The sequence below is a fragment of the Cinclus cinclus genome, chromosome 3, assembly GCF_963662255.1.
Source record: "Cinclus cinclus chromosome 3, bCinCin1.1, whole genome shotgun sequence".
Classification (NCBI taxonomy): Eukaryota; Metazoa; Chordata; class Aves; order Passeriformes; family Cinclidae; genus Cinclus; species Cinclus cinclus.
Genome location: NC_085048.1, coordinates 97,978,420 through 97,995,141, shown reverse-complemented (window position 1 = coordinate 97,995,141; position 16,722 = coordinate 97,978,420). Strand labels below are relative to the sequence as shown.

Genomic DNA, 16,722 nt, shown 5'->3' with positions numbered 1-16,722 from the left:
CCACTCCTTAATGCACCAGGCATTATTGTCAGTCCTCATGCACTCATGTACTCAGGTACTTTTATTTTCTTATTCTCCGGTCAGTTTAGAGCTCCTGGAGCAGATCAGAACTGGATTTGTTCCATAAAAAACTTGAGGAAACAGGAGGGAAAACTAAAAAATATTTAAGCCACCACTAAGGCATTTTTTAAAAACCGAAAAGGTCAGGTGAAAAGCATATCTTCTTTTGCAAAGCTTTTGTTTGTCTTAAATGGGCAGGCAATCTGTCTGGTATGGTTCAGCTGTTACTTAGAAGAGAGTGGAATACCTTTATATTTCACTGATTAATTTTTTTGAGTTTTTTTGGCTGTGCACCTGCCATTACAATGTCTTGTTTTACCTCAGGCCTATTTGAATCTATTTGCAACCATCATAATTTCAAAAGAACAAGATATCCAGGAACAAGTGTCATCCTTTTGCAATCTATTTATCCAGGTTTCATTCCAAAGATGTGTAGAGTTACCTTATGATTAAAATGCAATAGACCATGACACTATCACTGAATTACAGCTGTATTACAAATTTTACCTCCCACAACTGACCTCAGCCTGAGAAAATAACATTTTGGCACCATTTCAAAAACAAAATGGCAGTGAGAAATCTTTTGGCATGGCTGTCTTTACCTCGACCTTCCTGGTCAGTGCCAGGGTAAGTGATGTGGTTGGGACAGGGGATACTGCAGTAATGTCCACTTGATTCACCAGGAGAATTCCTGAGCTCTAAATTGCACAAGAGCCTGAGCCCTGTCTTTGCCATTCCCCATATTAGGCAAGCAAAGAAATACGTGCTCTGGACTGGCAGGAGATGCATTCTGGTGTGGTGATAGCAGTACACTGGCCATTTTTATTATTCTGCAGTTCTCTGGCTGTAAGTGGGCGTTAACTGTGTACAGACCATGTCAAATAGAGTTTACTCCAATGTGTGGAAGACTTCTTCACTTCTGTGGTCTCCAGCTGCTTTTAACAAGCGTACATCTGCTGGTGGCTTAATTTTGATCTCTGTACTTCCCATTGGGTCAAGACAGCAGTGTCCTGTTGCTGAAGTTATGTCATATTTTTTGGGAGCTTTTTAGCTGTCTTTGTTTTCAGTCACCTTCATCCCCTCTTCTCTTCACCGAGTTGAAAGGTTTCATTAAATTTCTATCAGTAATTAGTAATGTCAAAAGTCCAGTAGCCCATGATGGATAGACCCTGACTTCTGAAGCACAGGGAATGGTGGCAGCAGGACATGCAGGGCTGATGCTGCAGATACAAACTGCAGCCTCAGATCTCTGTTCCTTACTGTTGTATTTCTTGCCACAGCAGTACACATCAGTGATTCTGTTTTCTTATTTGACATCCCCCTTGTTTTTAAAACTCATCAATAATCTGAAAATAAGTTCCTTGTGAATTTTTTACTTCTCCATTTTCTGCTTCACCATGACTTGAAATATCTTGACTTCTAAATTATTTTTCAGAGAGATCTCACAGAATGATGCCTTGGAGGTCATAGAAGCAAATGTGTTTTCCAACCTTCCCAAACTACATGAAATGTAAGTAATGAGCAATCTAAATGCAAAGGAGACAATTATAAAGATTCATTATAGGCAAGTATCAAAGGTTTTGCAGTTTGGTTCAGGTAAGCACTGAAGAATTTGTAGCATTGTAGGAGCATTTGAAATCTCCCTTTGTCTTTTTCATCTTCTTATCTAGCTGTCCCTTTCTTTACCTGCTCAGGTGAAAATTTATCCTCAGATCACTGCCAGGATCAAAAGGTGGTGGGGTCTGCCTGTCTATGGTAGGCTGCTCTCTGAAATCATCCAGATATTCTGCTGTCAAAAAGAGAAACTCAGCATATTGTTCCACTACATCGTGGGACAAACACAATTTTAAGATCAATATATTGATATATTTTTCTCTGATGTTTCATTTCATCTCTGCAGAAGAATTGAGAAAGCCAACAACCTCGTGTACATCGATAAAGATGCCTTCCAACACCTTCCGAGCCTCAGATATTTGTAAGATCTTTTGCTCTTTACAAGTCCTAGACTCACTTTGAATTACATACCTGTGTATCTGTCCAGCTGGTGCTGAGCACTTTGGGTGATAAGACAGGATGATTCCCTCTCCCTACTACCAGTTGCACATTGTCAATACACATTTTCATGCCTGCACAGTCCTCAGAAAAGCTGAAGATAAAAGTTTCCACAGAGGAGTCCCACACACAAGTTCCTCCAGCCTTTCTAAGGAACAGGTTGAAAATGAGTGATGAGAAGAGGAGCTGGACCTTTCTTACTTTTATAGAAACCAATGTAGGCTGAAATTCCTCCTAAGAGCTTAGGGACAAAAAGAAAAATCTCTCATTTCTCTTTTCTATGGTTCTGCCTTCTGTTATGTGTCACATACATGGTGTTAAGCATTCAAATTAATTTTTCTTTGACAAAGGTAGTATTATTGTTTTCTTTGGCAAAGGTCTTCGTAAATGCCTGATGTGAGATGATTGGATCCCCAAAATACAAACATGTTGATGTATGGTACAGCTTTATTTCCTCAGCCAGCCTCATCAAGAATGTCATTTGCACCGCTGTGGTTGCCACGTCTGCTTCTGTGGCATTGCCATCAAAATTCAGTGCTGACTGAATGCATCTTTCAAATAAGCTGGTTACTCAGATACATTTTCACAGCTTTTTAGCACATGGTTTTAATATGACTGATAATCTCTCCTCTGTGTTAGAACCCCAATGAAGTCCAATGAACACCATTTAAAACTATTTGGTTTAAATGGTAGCAGCTTATACAGCTCAAATAGTACCTGCCCTTTGGTGAGCAGGATACCAACTTAACTTTTGTATGTCCATCCACCTGAGCATATAAACCCTGTCTGATTTTCCTTACTGACAAAAGAAACCTTACTCATACAAGAAGCCTTGTTTTCCTTACTCATGCAAGAAGCCTGGTCATGGTTTCTACATTTCACTGCATAAAAGTAAGCATTTAATTGTCTGGTTAGAGATTTCATAACGACAGTATGAAATCAGGTCAGTGGTCTGATAAGCATAGTTCCCAGTAAGCCAAGGAGTGTTTAAATTCTCTGAAAATCACTAGTATCTGACAGGTCTGGGCTCAAAAAAGCACCAATGGGTATTGCTTTGAATTTGTACCTTAAGATTTGAGATTTAAGACTTGGACTTCAGGAGATAAGGTGTATTTAGCACTACAGAAGCCATTATAGTTTAAACCCTCATTGAACTGGAATATGCAGCAAGATTTGGAGTAGGATTTTCACTCTTCCCAGTATCTTGACTTATTCCCACTTTATCAAATTCATCAGGCACCTTAGTAGACTTTAACTTTTGTGTTTGCTGAAACAAACACAAAACTGAAAACACAGATTTTCTCTTGACAGGGAAATAAAGCTCTAAGTCTGCATTGTCATGAGGAGAAATCACATGCCTTTTTTTTCCCCATTCAAGTCTATGTCATTCAGCAGTGACTTTGGCTACCTAAGAACAAAACCACAGCATTTGTTTATCCTATGCAAAATCCACAGAACAAGCTGTCATGGACAGTACAGTTGTCAGATGTACCGATGGGTAGAAAGAATGAGAGAACATTTATCTCACATGAAATTGAAGAAGAAATGTGGACACAATAAAGAACACACTAATTTCAGTGATTGTTTAAATATGGGATACAGAAATCATAGGTGAAGGCAAATTCACACTTTAAATCTTTAAATATCTGAAATAGTGAAAGTTTTTCTCTTGGCACTAATGGATGTTACCTCTTCTGAACACTTGTCATTCCACACTTCCATGCATGTTGACTCAACATTCAGAGATTCCGTCTTTGTAAAAATTCAGCTGCAGCAATAATCCTATGCCCTATAGAAGCAACAGATTGAAAATGAAGAGGATTGCTTGTCAACCTGACCATTCCCCTTTCCTCTTCAGCTAGTTTGACTTGCTAGTTGATATCAGACAAAACCGCATTTTGAATTTTTTAAGGTTTTTTTCTCTTGTGAGCATGGAGGGCTAGAGAAGACTTCAGCTGCTGTATCCTATTTCTTCCCAGATCCATGTTGTATATCCCATTAATTAAGTGCTTTTTTGACATTCTTGATGCTCTTTACTGTTCCCTTCTTTCCTCCATTTTTCAGGAGAGTCTTTTCCAGGAACTCAATGATTTGATGACTAGATTTCCTCTAGTTTTATTCACAGCCCCTTAGTTCATGTTCATCCTTGTGCCAAAGCTTTTATCAAATTACGTCCATAAAATCAATCTTTGGTATTTACTCCACTAACGGATTTATGCTGCATCCCCTCTGTGCCTTTATTTTAGGAGGTAGAACCCCTCAGTCTTGTATGACTGTAGATAGTAGAAAAGGTGCAGGTTTCGTGGCTCAGAACATCTGAACAGATGAATGTGGGCTTCTTTCTAATAACAAGGGTTGAGGAAGGTGTGCTGGGGGTATAAATCTGTGCAATATTGTTGGCTTCAGTGAAGCTACATCATTTCCCAACACAGGGACCAGGAGCAGGAGACAAAGTTCTTATTGGGGACTTCCTACATCCAATGAGCCAGGCGTGATGCTAACATCATGCCTGGATCATCTCTCTATGTACAGCCACACCTTTGTGTTCTCTCCTACATTTCTGGAGGAAAGATGCCATTATCTCCATCCTCCAGTTTCACTCACTGGTGCATGCCCTTTTGGAAACTGAAAAAGCAGAAGGCTTTGCTGTTTGAAAGGGTAGGATAGTTAATTTAATGAGAAAGCAGAAACCTTGATGGAAGGCTGTGAAACAGCATCTGGTAAACGTAACTCAGTCCTAGTATTTACCTTTCTGTGACATGCAAGGAAGAGGCAATACTGAAAATATAAGGTAAGATGTTGAGGAGGTTAATAGATTGATAGTTTTTCAGTTCAGTTGGGGGGGGGGTTGTGGTGGTTGTTCAGGGCTTTTTATACAATACACAATCAAAAGGTTGTAAACATGGGACTACAGTTTAAAATAATTCATGAAAGGGTAAAGCATCTGTGTGGAACAGCTGTTGCAGAAATGATAAAAATTTTAAGGCCATGAAAGGAAACTTGTAAAACCTAGAAACTTGTAAACCTGTACATCACTGACTAATTTTCACATTAATTTCTGTAAGTTAGGAAGGAATAGCACATGGTTTTGTCAATATCTTGTCACATAATAGATTAGGTGATTCTGTCTGACTGTAAAAGGAGGTACAGAGAGATTAAGCTGCAACCAGCATCTCAAAGCACAAGGACCTGGGTACCTGCCCATCCCTGGACCATTGTGGTTCTTCTGAAGCTCCCAGCTATGGGAATCGTCTGGCAGGGTACAAGACACACACTCTGATTCCTTACACAGTTCTGTGGCTGTAGAAGAACTCTTAAAACACAATGCAGAAAATCTTTCAGAAAAATAATTGTATTTACTGGTGCTTTTCATTTAGAAAACACAGAGAAAAAAAAATTATTCAGTCTCAGCACCCAAAATTGAGCCCAAGTATTACAGCCCATTAGTTTAATGACCTTTCCAACACATTGTTTGCAAGGCTTTCTCTGTGTTTCTACAAAAATAGTTGTATAGCCACTAGGTCATGTTTATGGGCAGGCAAGAAGCTCTTGCTAGCCTTTTCAGTCCCCTCATCATCTTCATGGGTTCATTATGTCCACCAGCTGTTTAATATTAACATGCTTTTATCTCTGTCAACTTGGAGAGATATATTTCCTCCTCAGCCCACTCCCTTTGTCTTCTGCATCATCATTACCAGTATGGCAAAAAACACAAAGGAGAGGAAAATGCTGTATAAATGCAGTGCTGAATAGCCTAAACCTGCTAGAAACAGGTAACCTTAACTTTCTCACCAGTCTTTCAGAAGCATTGAAGAGAATTGCTAATTGGTCTTCTTGGGTATATGTCAGACCGACAGACTGCTTCAAAATGGTAACTTACTGACCTTTTCATTATAAGATTACTTATCTGGCTCTCATTAGGGAGACCTGTGGCATAGTCCCTTTAATAATGTAGTGATGGCTTTTCAAACCCATTTTCTTTCCAAAATTAGTTCTCATATGTAATCTATGTCCTTTGGTTCATTTTTGAGGGGTGTCAATGTTCTGTATTAAGCAATCTCAAAATACAAAAATTTGAACGTAACACTCCTTTCAGGTTAATTTCGAGGGCATACAGCTGAATTGTTGGAGGGAAGGGGATATGTAGGTCCCAAAACTATGGGTTTTGCCTGCAGAAGGAGCAAAGCCCTACTCCAGTCTTGCAGCTGCAGGTACCTGCCTAGTGCTTCCTAAACACAAATCTGCATTTGCTGCAGGTGCACAATTCCACAGAATTACTAACCCTTTTCTCAGAGTTGATTCTTCAATTAAAAGAAGTGATGGTCCACTCTTTCATTTGGCCTGGCAGCCTCACAGTTAAAGAATGTGAGGAAAGCATTCCCCCAGGAATGGGGGCTGCAGATTTAATAAGCCTGGGATACATGAAGCAGAGGAATGTCTCCCTGGAATCAGGCTCACACACACCATCAAGTAACCAGTGTGATTAAGGGACACAAAGATAATGCTTCCTGAGTGAAGTTGTGTTTATCTCTGGCTGCATTGAGTTTGCAATTTAGCAAATACCCACAGTAAACTGATGAGGTAAACTGCGTTCCCAGATTTGTCAGAATAGCTCCTACAATTTGGCACAAAAAAGACCAGTCATGTTGCTATATCTGGAGATAAGTAGCCAGAATCTTGCAGGAAAGTTTCTGATTTTTTTTTTTCTCTGCTGATTGTGGTGCTCTGTTTTTTTAAGTGCTGACTCCAGTAACCCTTTTCAGAAAAACAATTAATACCTTGGAAAGCAGCCATCAGCCATCTGCAAAAAAGGTTCTCACCAAGCTGTTTATGCATGGCAAGGGGGAACTCAGTTATAACCCAGATTAAAGAGGACACTTGTTTAAAGTGAGACTACTAAGGATGTATACATTGTATGGTAAATATATTGACAAAGCTGTCCTGCAGGAAAGATATTCAGCAAATTGGATTATCTGCATTCTAAAAAGATTATCCACTTAAATGCCTCTGGAGATTTGCTGGTGGAATAAAAAGAGAAGGAAGATATAAGCTGCAGTCTAGCTAAATATTTTTTCAGTTCTTTTTCTGTGCTTAATTAAAAGACCATTCTCTCCTGCTCCTAGACAGCATTCCATGCCTCTGTGCAATCAGTGCCTTGTACCACCTGTAGATTTACTTCAATATCTAATGATTTGTCAAAGATGCTTTCCTCTTCAACTCCTGCTGCTCAGTTGACACCAGTGAAAATTGAGCCCTGAACACTTTGGAATTACTGGAAAGATCAGAACTAACCCAAGGCATTGAGAATGTTTTTTCTCATGTGTATAGTGAAAGCCCTGATAACCAATGTGGAATTTTGATATGCTGGAAGTAAATTACCCTTGGGAGCAGTGTTTGAATAGCAGATGTTAGAGTCCTGTCACCTTTCATTGCTGCTCCATGAGGACTGAGATTTTTCTCAGGAAAGGACTGTAGAAAGAAAAGATTCTTATGTCTTCTGTGTCCTGTAGTCTCTACGCACTACTTGGCAGCAGTCTCCTCCTTCATTTTTCTACTAAGAGAATTGTATGCCATAATTTTTGTTTAAAAGGGGCTTGTAAAAGAGGATTGCATGAATTCTGATCATGTGAATCATTTAAAATTAAAGGCACGTTTCCACTAAAACCCTGTATATCTCCAGTAATTTAGAAAGTGTATTTTAAAATACTGTAAGGGAGAGTTACAGGTTCTTCTCCTATTGCTTCTAACTTTATTCAGCAAAGTCCTTTTATGAAGTGTGAGTGTAGAAATGTTTTAAGAAACAAGGGCCTTGTGTAATCCACCTGCTTCATTAATCATGCTTTCTATTTAAATATATGTAATAGTTTTTCAAAGGCATTTTTGTGGAGCTTTCTTTGTCACGTGTGACAGCTGTTACTTTAAGTTGATGCAATGTCAGACCACTCTGAATCCTGAGACGAAACAGTCCTGATATTTCAGCAACTTTCCCAAATTGGCTTCTTGAATATTCACTAATACTACTGTAATTTTTCCCTGCATATGAAGTATTGCATTCTGTTACAAGATGAGACAGATCAAAGTTGGCTTTTCAGCATCTGAGGATACCCAAATACCATCTCAGGGAGCTCAGAGCAGTACTTATGCAAGTGAATGACTTTTTTATGGACTTACGTGTCACCCTGAGTTCCCAAATGTAGGATTTGGTTGTCACATGGAGGCGTTCAGTTTCAGTTCAAATTATGAAACCTGGAAGACTGCAACTCTCCTGAAATAATCTAGGTTCATAAAAAAACATTATATGAACAATGTTACCTTTTTCCTGTCTCAACCAGTCCTTTGATCACAATTCAGCTATTCAGGAATGGTTCTGTTAAGAAAGAAAGAAAGAAAGAAAGAAAGAAAGAAAGAAAGAAAGAAAGAAAGAAAGAAAGAAAGAAAGAAAGAAAGAAAGAAAGAAAGAAAGAAAGAAAGAAAGAAAGAAAGAAAGAGGAAAAATACATACTCAGTAACAAAAGAATATTGTTCTAAGTGCCAGGATTAAAAAAACCTATGTTCCTTAAGAAAATAATATTCTCAGTGAAAGGTTACCTTCTCTACCATCTCATGTATTAAAAACAAAAAGATAGGGAGATACAGTCCAACTTTCAAGAATCCAAATTTTCTCTTTGGTTGGTTGGGTAAGCATGAGACTTCTTGGTGTCTGGAAAAAGCTCCCAGTTGTTCAGAGGCCAGTCCAGTCCAACTCCTCCCTCCAGCACTCAGCTCTCCTTCCAGCCATCAGCAGCCACCAGTCATCTCCTGCTGCCTGGCTACATCACATTTTTCCTATCCTTGCCACTGCTCTGAACAACAAAATTTTACTAAATTAGACGTGGTCCAGCTCTGTGGATACCTGTGATGTCACTGGCTGTGAGCACAGGGTTGTCCTTCAGAGTCAGCAGTTCTGGGGTGGTGTTTCATGGACGGGAACCACAATGCAGATGCCAGTGGTGGACAGTGCAGCGGGAGGGTGAAGGTATTTAAGGACAGAGGCTTGGGTCCATTTCCAGCTGCACAAACTGCTGAAACATTACCATGGTTTTGGGTCCTCATTATCAAAGGTGCTGGGGAGTAAAACATCCTATTTCTCTCCTAATTTCATCAATTAATTTCCCCTGGAATTAATGTGTCCTCTATTATAGTAGAAGGTTAAAATTGTGGTGGGTTGATACTTTTGTCTTAAAACAGCTACTATGAAAATAATTATCCCATGTCAGTGCAGTTGATTTCTTAGAATATCGTTGGGAAATTAATATGGACAATTGACTGAGATCATCAGGGGGACTGTGTTATCATCCAAGGTAGGGTTTCTCCCTTTACCTCTGTGGGGCAGAATTCAGCTTGTACTTTGGCAAAAAAACCTTTGTAAATTACAAATTACAAATGTCAAGTTTCCTACTGGGAAAACCCACTTTTGTGGCTAAATTTTGCCTTTTGTGACCACCATTTTAAGTCCAGTGTTCTTTCTTCTTCATTAATTGCTGCCTTCTTTCCAGGGACAGATGGAATAATCTTCATCTTCTCTTCCCCTTAGGTTAATATCAAACACTGGCCTTCGGTTTTTACCTGCTGTCCACAAGATTCACTCTTTCCAGAAAGTTTTGCTGTAAGTTTGAACGTTTGCTTTTCAATTTTTAAAAGCTGCCTTTGGGTGTTTTTCTGCTCCAGCAAATCCTCTCAAGACCTGATTCTCCACGTGTTCATCTATTGGCTCTGCAGTGGTGGGTTGATTGTAATTTTGCAGGCATTGATGATAATGTGGCTCAGAAGGTCTCAGTTCTCTCTAGGTCTCCCTTCTACAAAGCAAAATTCAAACTCTTTCTTTGACTGTAGTTTGAGCATGTGTCTGGGTGGCCCAGGGGACAGATAAGAGCCTTGGACTCCTCTTTCAGAAGTTGAGATCCAAACCAGGATAGTGGCAGCAGAAATTTGTTGCCACCTCATGAAAATCTTCTGACCTGCCTGGGAAGAGTCACTGGTCTCAGAGCTGAGTTCCATCAGAAGTGGCCACATCAAAGGGGAAAGAATGAAAAAAAAAAAAAAACCACCAAACTCAGGGAATTATCTACCATACACTTTTCTGTTTTCCCTGGCAGTAAAACTGTCCAGAGAATTTTTATTTTTTTTAACTATGGAACATTCCAGTGCCAACGAGGAAAAAATATATTTGTGCAAAATTTTGTGTGAAAACAGGCTGTTGATTTCCTAAAGCAGTTCTCCTTCTATATAAAAAATGCATTTCAGAAAAGCTTGGTTTCTTTTCCACTGAAAAATATTTTGACATTTCTTAATCAGTTCCTAGTATAACTGAAAGAATTCTTTCGGACAAGATTTATTGTTAATTCACACACAAAGTTCTGCATCCTCAGATCTTTGATTAGAAGATTTCAACCTGCAGAAACATTAATCCTTCAATTATTAATAACTATCTTAGTAATAGTCATTAATATAAATAAAAATGTGTATAGAACATAGAGGCAGATGCCTGAATATAGTATACAGATATATAAGAAATCCATTTCAGGAATACATTTGATGTAGGTAATTCTGAGAACATCAGTTCATTGCTTATCAAAACCATCAAGGAAATGCAATTGCTATGGCACTAGAGAGACTTTCACTTGTACACCTTTGTGTTTATCATCAGTCTTAACTAGACTGGAATTACTGTGTCCTGTACTAGCAGGAGCTTTTAAGTTTTTAAGCGCAACTTCTCACTTCCCTGTAAGAATAAATCGACCTCGATACTGATTGAGTCCCGATTTAGACCTCAGTTCAAACCTTGGTCCCTCTGAGGTCAGTAAGAAAATTCCCCTTGGATTCAATTGTGCCAAATATTTAAGTCCAAAGACAGGTCTTGAAATTTATAAAGGGCACATCTTTAGTAGAGGAGTACAGTTCACTTGCATGGGTGCTGTGTTCCCTCCCTATTCCTGCCTCTGCTGCCCTCAGTTTGCTGAATGAAGCGTCTGTGTAAGTGTCACTCAGTGCAGAGCTGTGGCTGTATGGAGCTGTCAGCATGAGATAATTTTGGAACGACGCTTAATTTCAATCTTTGCAGATAACTAATTTTGTTCCATGCTTCCCAACAGAAACAGCATGGAAACAGCCGTATCCCTGGACTAAATTATGAGTAGCACTATTTAACTTCTTTGAAGCCTATATTGAGCCAGCAGCAGGACGTTCCTTTTTTCTTTTGTGTCAGCCATGACTGAGGAAAGACGGAGATTCCTTCTTGTCCGTTCAACAAACTGCACTGACAGGGGTCCTGCATTTAAGTTCTTAAGCACATAGAAAGCTTATAAGCAACCCTGTTGACATCAGCTAGGGAATGATTCATGGGCTGGCAAGTACCCTGCTGAATCAGGCCAAAAAGGCTAATGGCTTTCCTCCTTCTGGTTGGGAGGCTGGGAGAAGGGGTGGCCTTGCAGCCCCTCCAATTGCATTTTCTGGGGAGTATGTTTGCTGGAGGAGCTATTTCATCCACCTCAGGGTTATAGACCTGAGCTTTTATGCATTTTAATGTCTTCAGCCTACTTGGGAGGAAAGTATGGGGGTGTTGGAAATGTTTTGCTCCAGCCTTTTTTATCAGGAAGATTTGTGCTCTGCAGGAAAAAAATGTCTTGGAAACTTTGGTTATTACCCTCTGTCTGTAGTACTTCCTCAGACTGAATATAAGGCAAAAATACTGTGTTTGAAGCAGCATATTGTATTGAAAGGCTCACAGAAATACAAAAAGGTGTCATTTCTATTGTATTTTATTTTTCAGAGATATTCAAGACAATATCAATATACATACAATAGAAAGAAATTCATTCTTGGGCCTGAGTTCTGAAAGTGTGATTCTGTGAGTAGACAAAGCAACCTCATTATTCTCCTTGTTAGCTCATTTCTTTTGCAGAACAGGGTCAAAGATACCAGGAGTTGGGCACTTTTTCATACACTTCCAAATTCAATTTGAGATTTTACATTTCTCCTTGCCCCTGAGATCTCTGTATTCTGTTTCCCTGCCATGAAACAAATAAATGCTTTTGGGTTGTTTTTGTTGTTGTTGTTGTGTTCTCGTCCTGCTCTTTATTTTAGAAGCACATCAGCGAGACAATTTAGTAATTACCAATGCCAGGGTTAAACATCTACAGCTACAGTTCCCTGTGATACAAATTGTGTTCAAAAGTATGGCACGACTCATAAATATTTAGTCAGACACATCACTCAAAGACGTTTATTACTTGGGCAGAATGTATGAAGATGTTGTGGAAATGTGGTTTATTTATACCCAATGTTAATGCGTTGGTATGGGTGGGTTCACAATGCAGTTTGGAGCTGCATGGTTAGATGACTACATTTGATTTGAACAGTCATTTATTTTAATGAGCTAGCTGGCTTCTTTGATCCTTTCTCTCCATATATCAAAACATACTGTTTGTTTGCTAACAAGCTGCCTTCCCTTAACTTAGCCAGTGGTCAGACTGGAAAAAACTTCCCACTGTGTTTGTGTGGTTTACCTGGCACAGTGAGAGAGAAAAGCAAGGTTTGAATTGACTGATTGAGCTCACGTCGATTTTGGGGGGAGCAAGGTCAGACTATCAATAATAAAGAGAGGCCAGTAACAAGTCATTTAGCTTTATCTCTCACTTTTCCCTATCAGTTATGCACAGCCTCTCTCTACTTCAGGTTCTGAAGTTTTAAACACGTACACACACATACATGCAGACTTCTCTCAAGTATATATTTCCAAAGTACTGCACAACAAATACTATGTTTATTTTCATAATACCACCGAAGGGTGAACTAAATATCCCACAGTTTTGCTGTGTTTTGACATCTCTGGGCCACTTGATCAGCTTGGTTTCCCCCTCTCTCCCCAAAATATTTTGTTGCTTATATCAGAATGAAATTTTATACTGTGAGGGGGTGAGGCAGTGGAACAGGTTGCCCAGAAGAGTTTTGGCTGCCCATTTGGAAGTGCAAAAGGCCAGGTTGGATGGAGCTTTGTGCTGGTTGGTCTAATGGAAGGTGTTGCTGTCCATACAGGGGGTTTGAAACTGGGTGATCTTTAAGGTCCCTTCCAGCCCAAACCTTTCTATGATTCTGTGATACAATTATTGTCTGGGTATTGAAGGATATCTCTCTGGTGACTGGCTTGCTAGCCAAATTGTCCTGGTCGGGGGGATCATGTCCACTTCCATCAGCTTCACCTTTCCTCCTGCAGCTCCCCATTGTCACGGGCTCCTCACACTCCTCACCAGTGTGTGCAGGAGCAGCAGGAGCTCTGTGAGCAGACCGGGCCTCCAGCACCATAGTCAGACAATGTCCTGGCTTTGCTCTAGCTCTCCCTAGAGCAATTCGGGACAGAGGCCCTGCGTGTGTCCTTTGACAGTCCCTGATTAGGCTTTCCTTGCGCTGTGGTGAACTTACTTCATTTTAGGCACAAATTTGCCATTTTTCTATACAAAACTGAAGTTGCAGCAACTCAACAGACTCACAGCAATATCATTTAGTGAAAGCAGGTATATCAAAATTATTAAAATCACCCAGAACCCACTGAACCCCCCACATTCTAGAGAGAAACCATTTTAATAGGCTTAGCTGTGGCAGGCTCGAAGCATATTTCCATCAGTAATTTGGATTGCATCTGATCTTACACTGCACATGGGATCATCACAGGTGGGAACTGAGGGACATTTGGTAATGAATTGCCAGAAATTTATGGAAGAAATTCACCTTGGTTCCAGGTCTGCATGCAACTTAGGCTTTAAGGTAGATCTTTCCAGATGTGAAATAGAGTGTAAGTGGTATCTCAGGGGCAGTGACCTCTGCACTGGGGGAATTTTAGTGTTTTAAAAATCTGCTCTAGCCATGAAATCATAAGGAAAAGCCCCGATGTCCAAGCTCCGTATCTCCACTTCCATTGTTGCCTTGCTAATGTAAGAGTTAGTGGAGTCAGTAAGGAGGCTGTTTGAAGTGAGGGGAGAATTTGCATAACAGGAATTTATATATGTGTACTCTAATGAGGTCTTGAGATTCGGGTATTTTTTTTTGCTCTTCTTACTACTCAGATGCTATTAGCCAGGTGACAGGATTGTATAGTCCATACCATGTGGCTACAGTGACTCTGTTTTACAACCTTAGTATCATTGCATTAACATCATGTTCAGTGAGAGAATGCATTAAGTACTAATAGTGTGATTAAAAACATATCTATCAGCCTGGCAGCTACAAATTTATAAGATCAATGTAATATAATAAATGTTTCAAATGCTGTAAGCAGGGACCTGTCTCTCCTCTGTGCCTGCTCACTCATGTCTAATAGTGCTGGCAAGTGAAGGGGACGGTGACAGTTCTCCTGATCTAGCCTGACAGACATTATAGACACAGAACTATGTGCATCTGCCTGTCATGGTCAAAAGAGCAATCCTTTCAGCCAGACCCATGACTGATTTCCATGCTGACCTTAGCTCACCACCTCAGACCTCAGATAAGTGGGTCACTTGCATGCTCAGCTTTCAAACTGAATTAGAAAAGAGCCCAGGTTTGCTGACAGTTTAATTAAATCAGGCCATTTCTGCCATCAATCAGACCTGTCACTGCCTGTTGGAGAGGGCGTGAGCTGTGAAGTGACGTTTAAGGCGAGATGAAAGATTGCACCATAAAGATGATAAATATAACTGACCTAAATGTAAATTTTTAGGACCGCAAAGGGACAGAGGGAAGGTCATTAAATATTAATCACGTAATGCACCAGAGTAAAAACTTGGCAGAGCCCCAAGAGCTTCAACTGCCAGGTTCACTACCTGTGGTCTCCTCCTGAGGAAAGGAGCCTGGGGAGGTAGGACTGGGCAGCAGAGCAGACAGGAAGTGTAATTTGTCAAGGCAGCAGTGTAGGAGAAATCACCTGTTTTCTGGGCAGTTCTGCCCCCTCCTGCCGTCCTGCATGGCTCAGTGACCGCCAGCCCCCTCCCTCTACCTGCCTGGCTGTGGATGTGAGCACACAGCTGGCTTTTTCCCCTAATAACTGGCAAAGATGAAGCCGTGGCCCAGCATTTCAAAAGCATCTTGCTAAGAGTAAAACCGAGTGGCACCGGCAGCACCAACAGGAAAGACCCTGGTCTCCCTGGTTCCTCTGCTGCCTTCCCAGTGGAGCCATGAGCAGTGCCAGCATCTTCACCAGCTCTGCCCTTACTTCAGGAGCTTACTCCTGCTGCCATCTCTCATGGTAGCACTCATCCACCCTGTTCATGTCTTCCTCCTCCAAAGCCTTCCTCCAGCTACTGGGATCTTACGGGCTAGGATCTGTAGAAATTTCACCATTTCATTGTCCATTTAACAATTTTGTTTGTTTGAGATTCCCTGTTTTGAATTGCATACATTTTAGTCACGAAGCATAAATAAGAACACAACGCTCTTTTTCTTTTCTCTATTGCAGATGGCTCAATAAAAATGGCATTCAGAACATAGAGAATCATGCATTTAATGGAACATACCTGGATGAGCTGTAACTATTTCTGCTTTTTGCAATTCTGAAAAATGGAGTAACTTCTGCGAGACTTTTTTATTAGTCACAGATTGTTTCAACATAAAATATTGTGTTTTTCAGAAATCTAAGTGATAATCACAACCTAGAAAAATTACCAAGTGAGGTCTTCCAGGGAGCCAATGGACCCATTGTTTTGTAAGTAGTTCTTGGATAACATTTTTCTCATTATTGACTCTTTATAAAAGGTCAGAGAATAACACATGTATGCCAGTCTGGATTTCAGCATCTTGCAAACCATGGAGTTCAAGACCAGAGTCTAGTTCTGAATAAAATAAAAGGAAGCCATAACTGAAATTTCAATCTAGAACTTTATTTTCACTTTGTCCTCAAGTTTTTGAGAGTACTGAGGGTGAGAGATTTAGATCCAGGTTCCTCTCCATACTCTATTAAACTGTGCAAGAGAGGAGTCGTTCTGCTTTGCTTTTTCCTCTAGAAAAATCTGCTTTTGGTTTTCTGTTTGAGGAGAATCAAGACCTGGTGAGTGGTTCTTAGTGCTGAAATCTGAATGACTTGCAACTGAAAATATGTCCCTGCTTAATTCTGAAGCAAAATTCCACCCTATGAGGATGGGGATTGGGATAGGTATGAGATGCATCCCACAGAGTTACTGCAGGATGTCCGTGGTGGGTGAAGAGCTGGGGATTGAGAACTCAGCAGTAGAAAATTCAGCAGTAGAATTCTCATGGATCTCAGCCACCATTACGTCAAGGCACAGTTTGCCATAGGGTCCAAAAATATATGACTTTGCACAGCTGCCTGTGTTTCTGAGCACAAGCTGCCACATGTAAGGGCTGCAAGAGAGCTGTGGGTTTCTTCTTTTGTGTCACTGATTCATCAGAACCTTTCTCTCTTTGCATCTTACCCTGGTTGTCCAGGGAGGTCTAAAAGTCAACCTGAACAAGTGAGAGGTGGCCACTGGAACTCTTGGAAGATTTTACACAGATGCTAGAGTTGTTCCAAATCTGAAAAAGAGGGAAAAAAAAATGAGTTGAGTCCAGAGTTCTTCTGAAGGCCTCATTTTCCACTGTGTGATG

General features: G+C 40.3%; 1 protein-coding gene across 1 annotated transcript in view; it reads left to right on the top strand.

Moving 5' to 3' along the window:
• The window catches only part of FSHR (follicle stimulating hormone receptor), a 79,642-nt gene that overhangs the window by 51,731 nt on the left and 11,189 nt on the right, over nucleotides 1-16,722 (top strand). Inside the window, exons 3-8 of the mRNA XM_062489369.1 lie at nucleotides 1,496-1,570; nucleotides 1,961-2,035; nucleotides 9,686-9,757; nucleotides 11,921-11,998; nucleotides 15,578-15,646; nucleotides 15,749-15,823. Coding sequence (XP_062345353.1) covers nucleotides 1,496-1,570; nucleotides 1,961-2,035; nucleotides 9,686-9,757; nucleotides 11,921-11,998; nucleotides 15,578-15,646; nucleotides 15,749-15,823 — 444 coding nt within the window. The remainder of the gene's footprint in view (nucleotides 1-1,495; nucleotides 1,571-1,960; nucleotides 2,036-9,685; nucleotides 9,758-11,920; nucleotides 11,999-15,577; nucleotides 15,647-15,748; nucleotides 15,824-16,722) is intronic.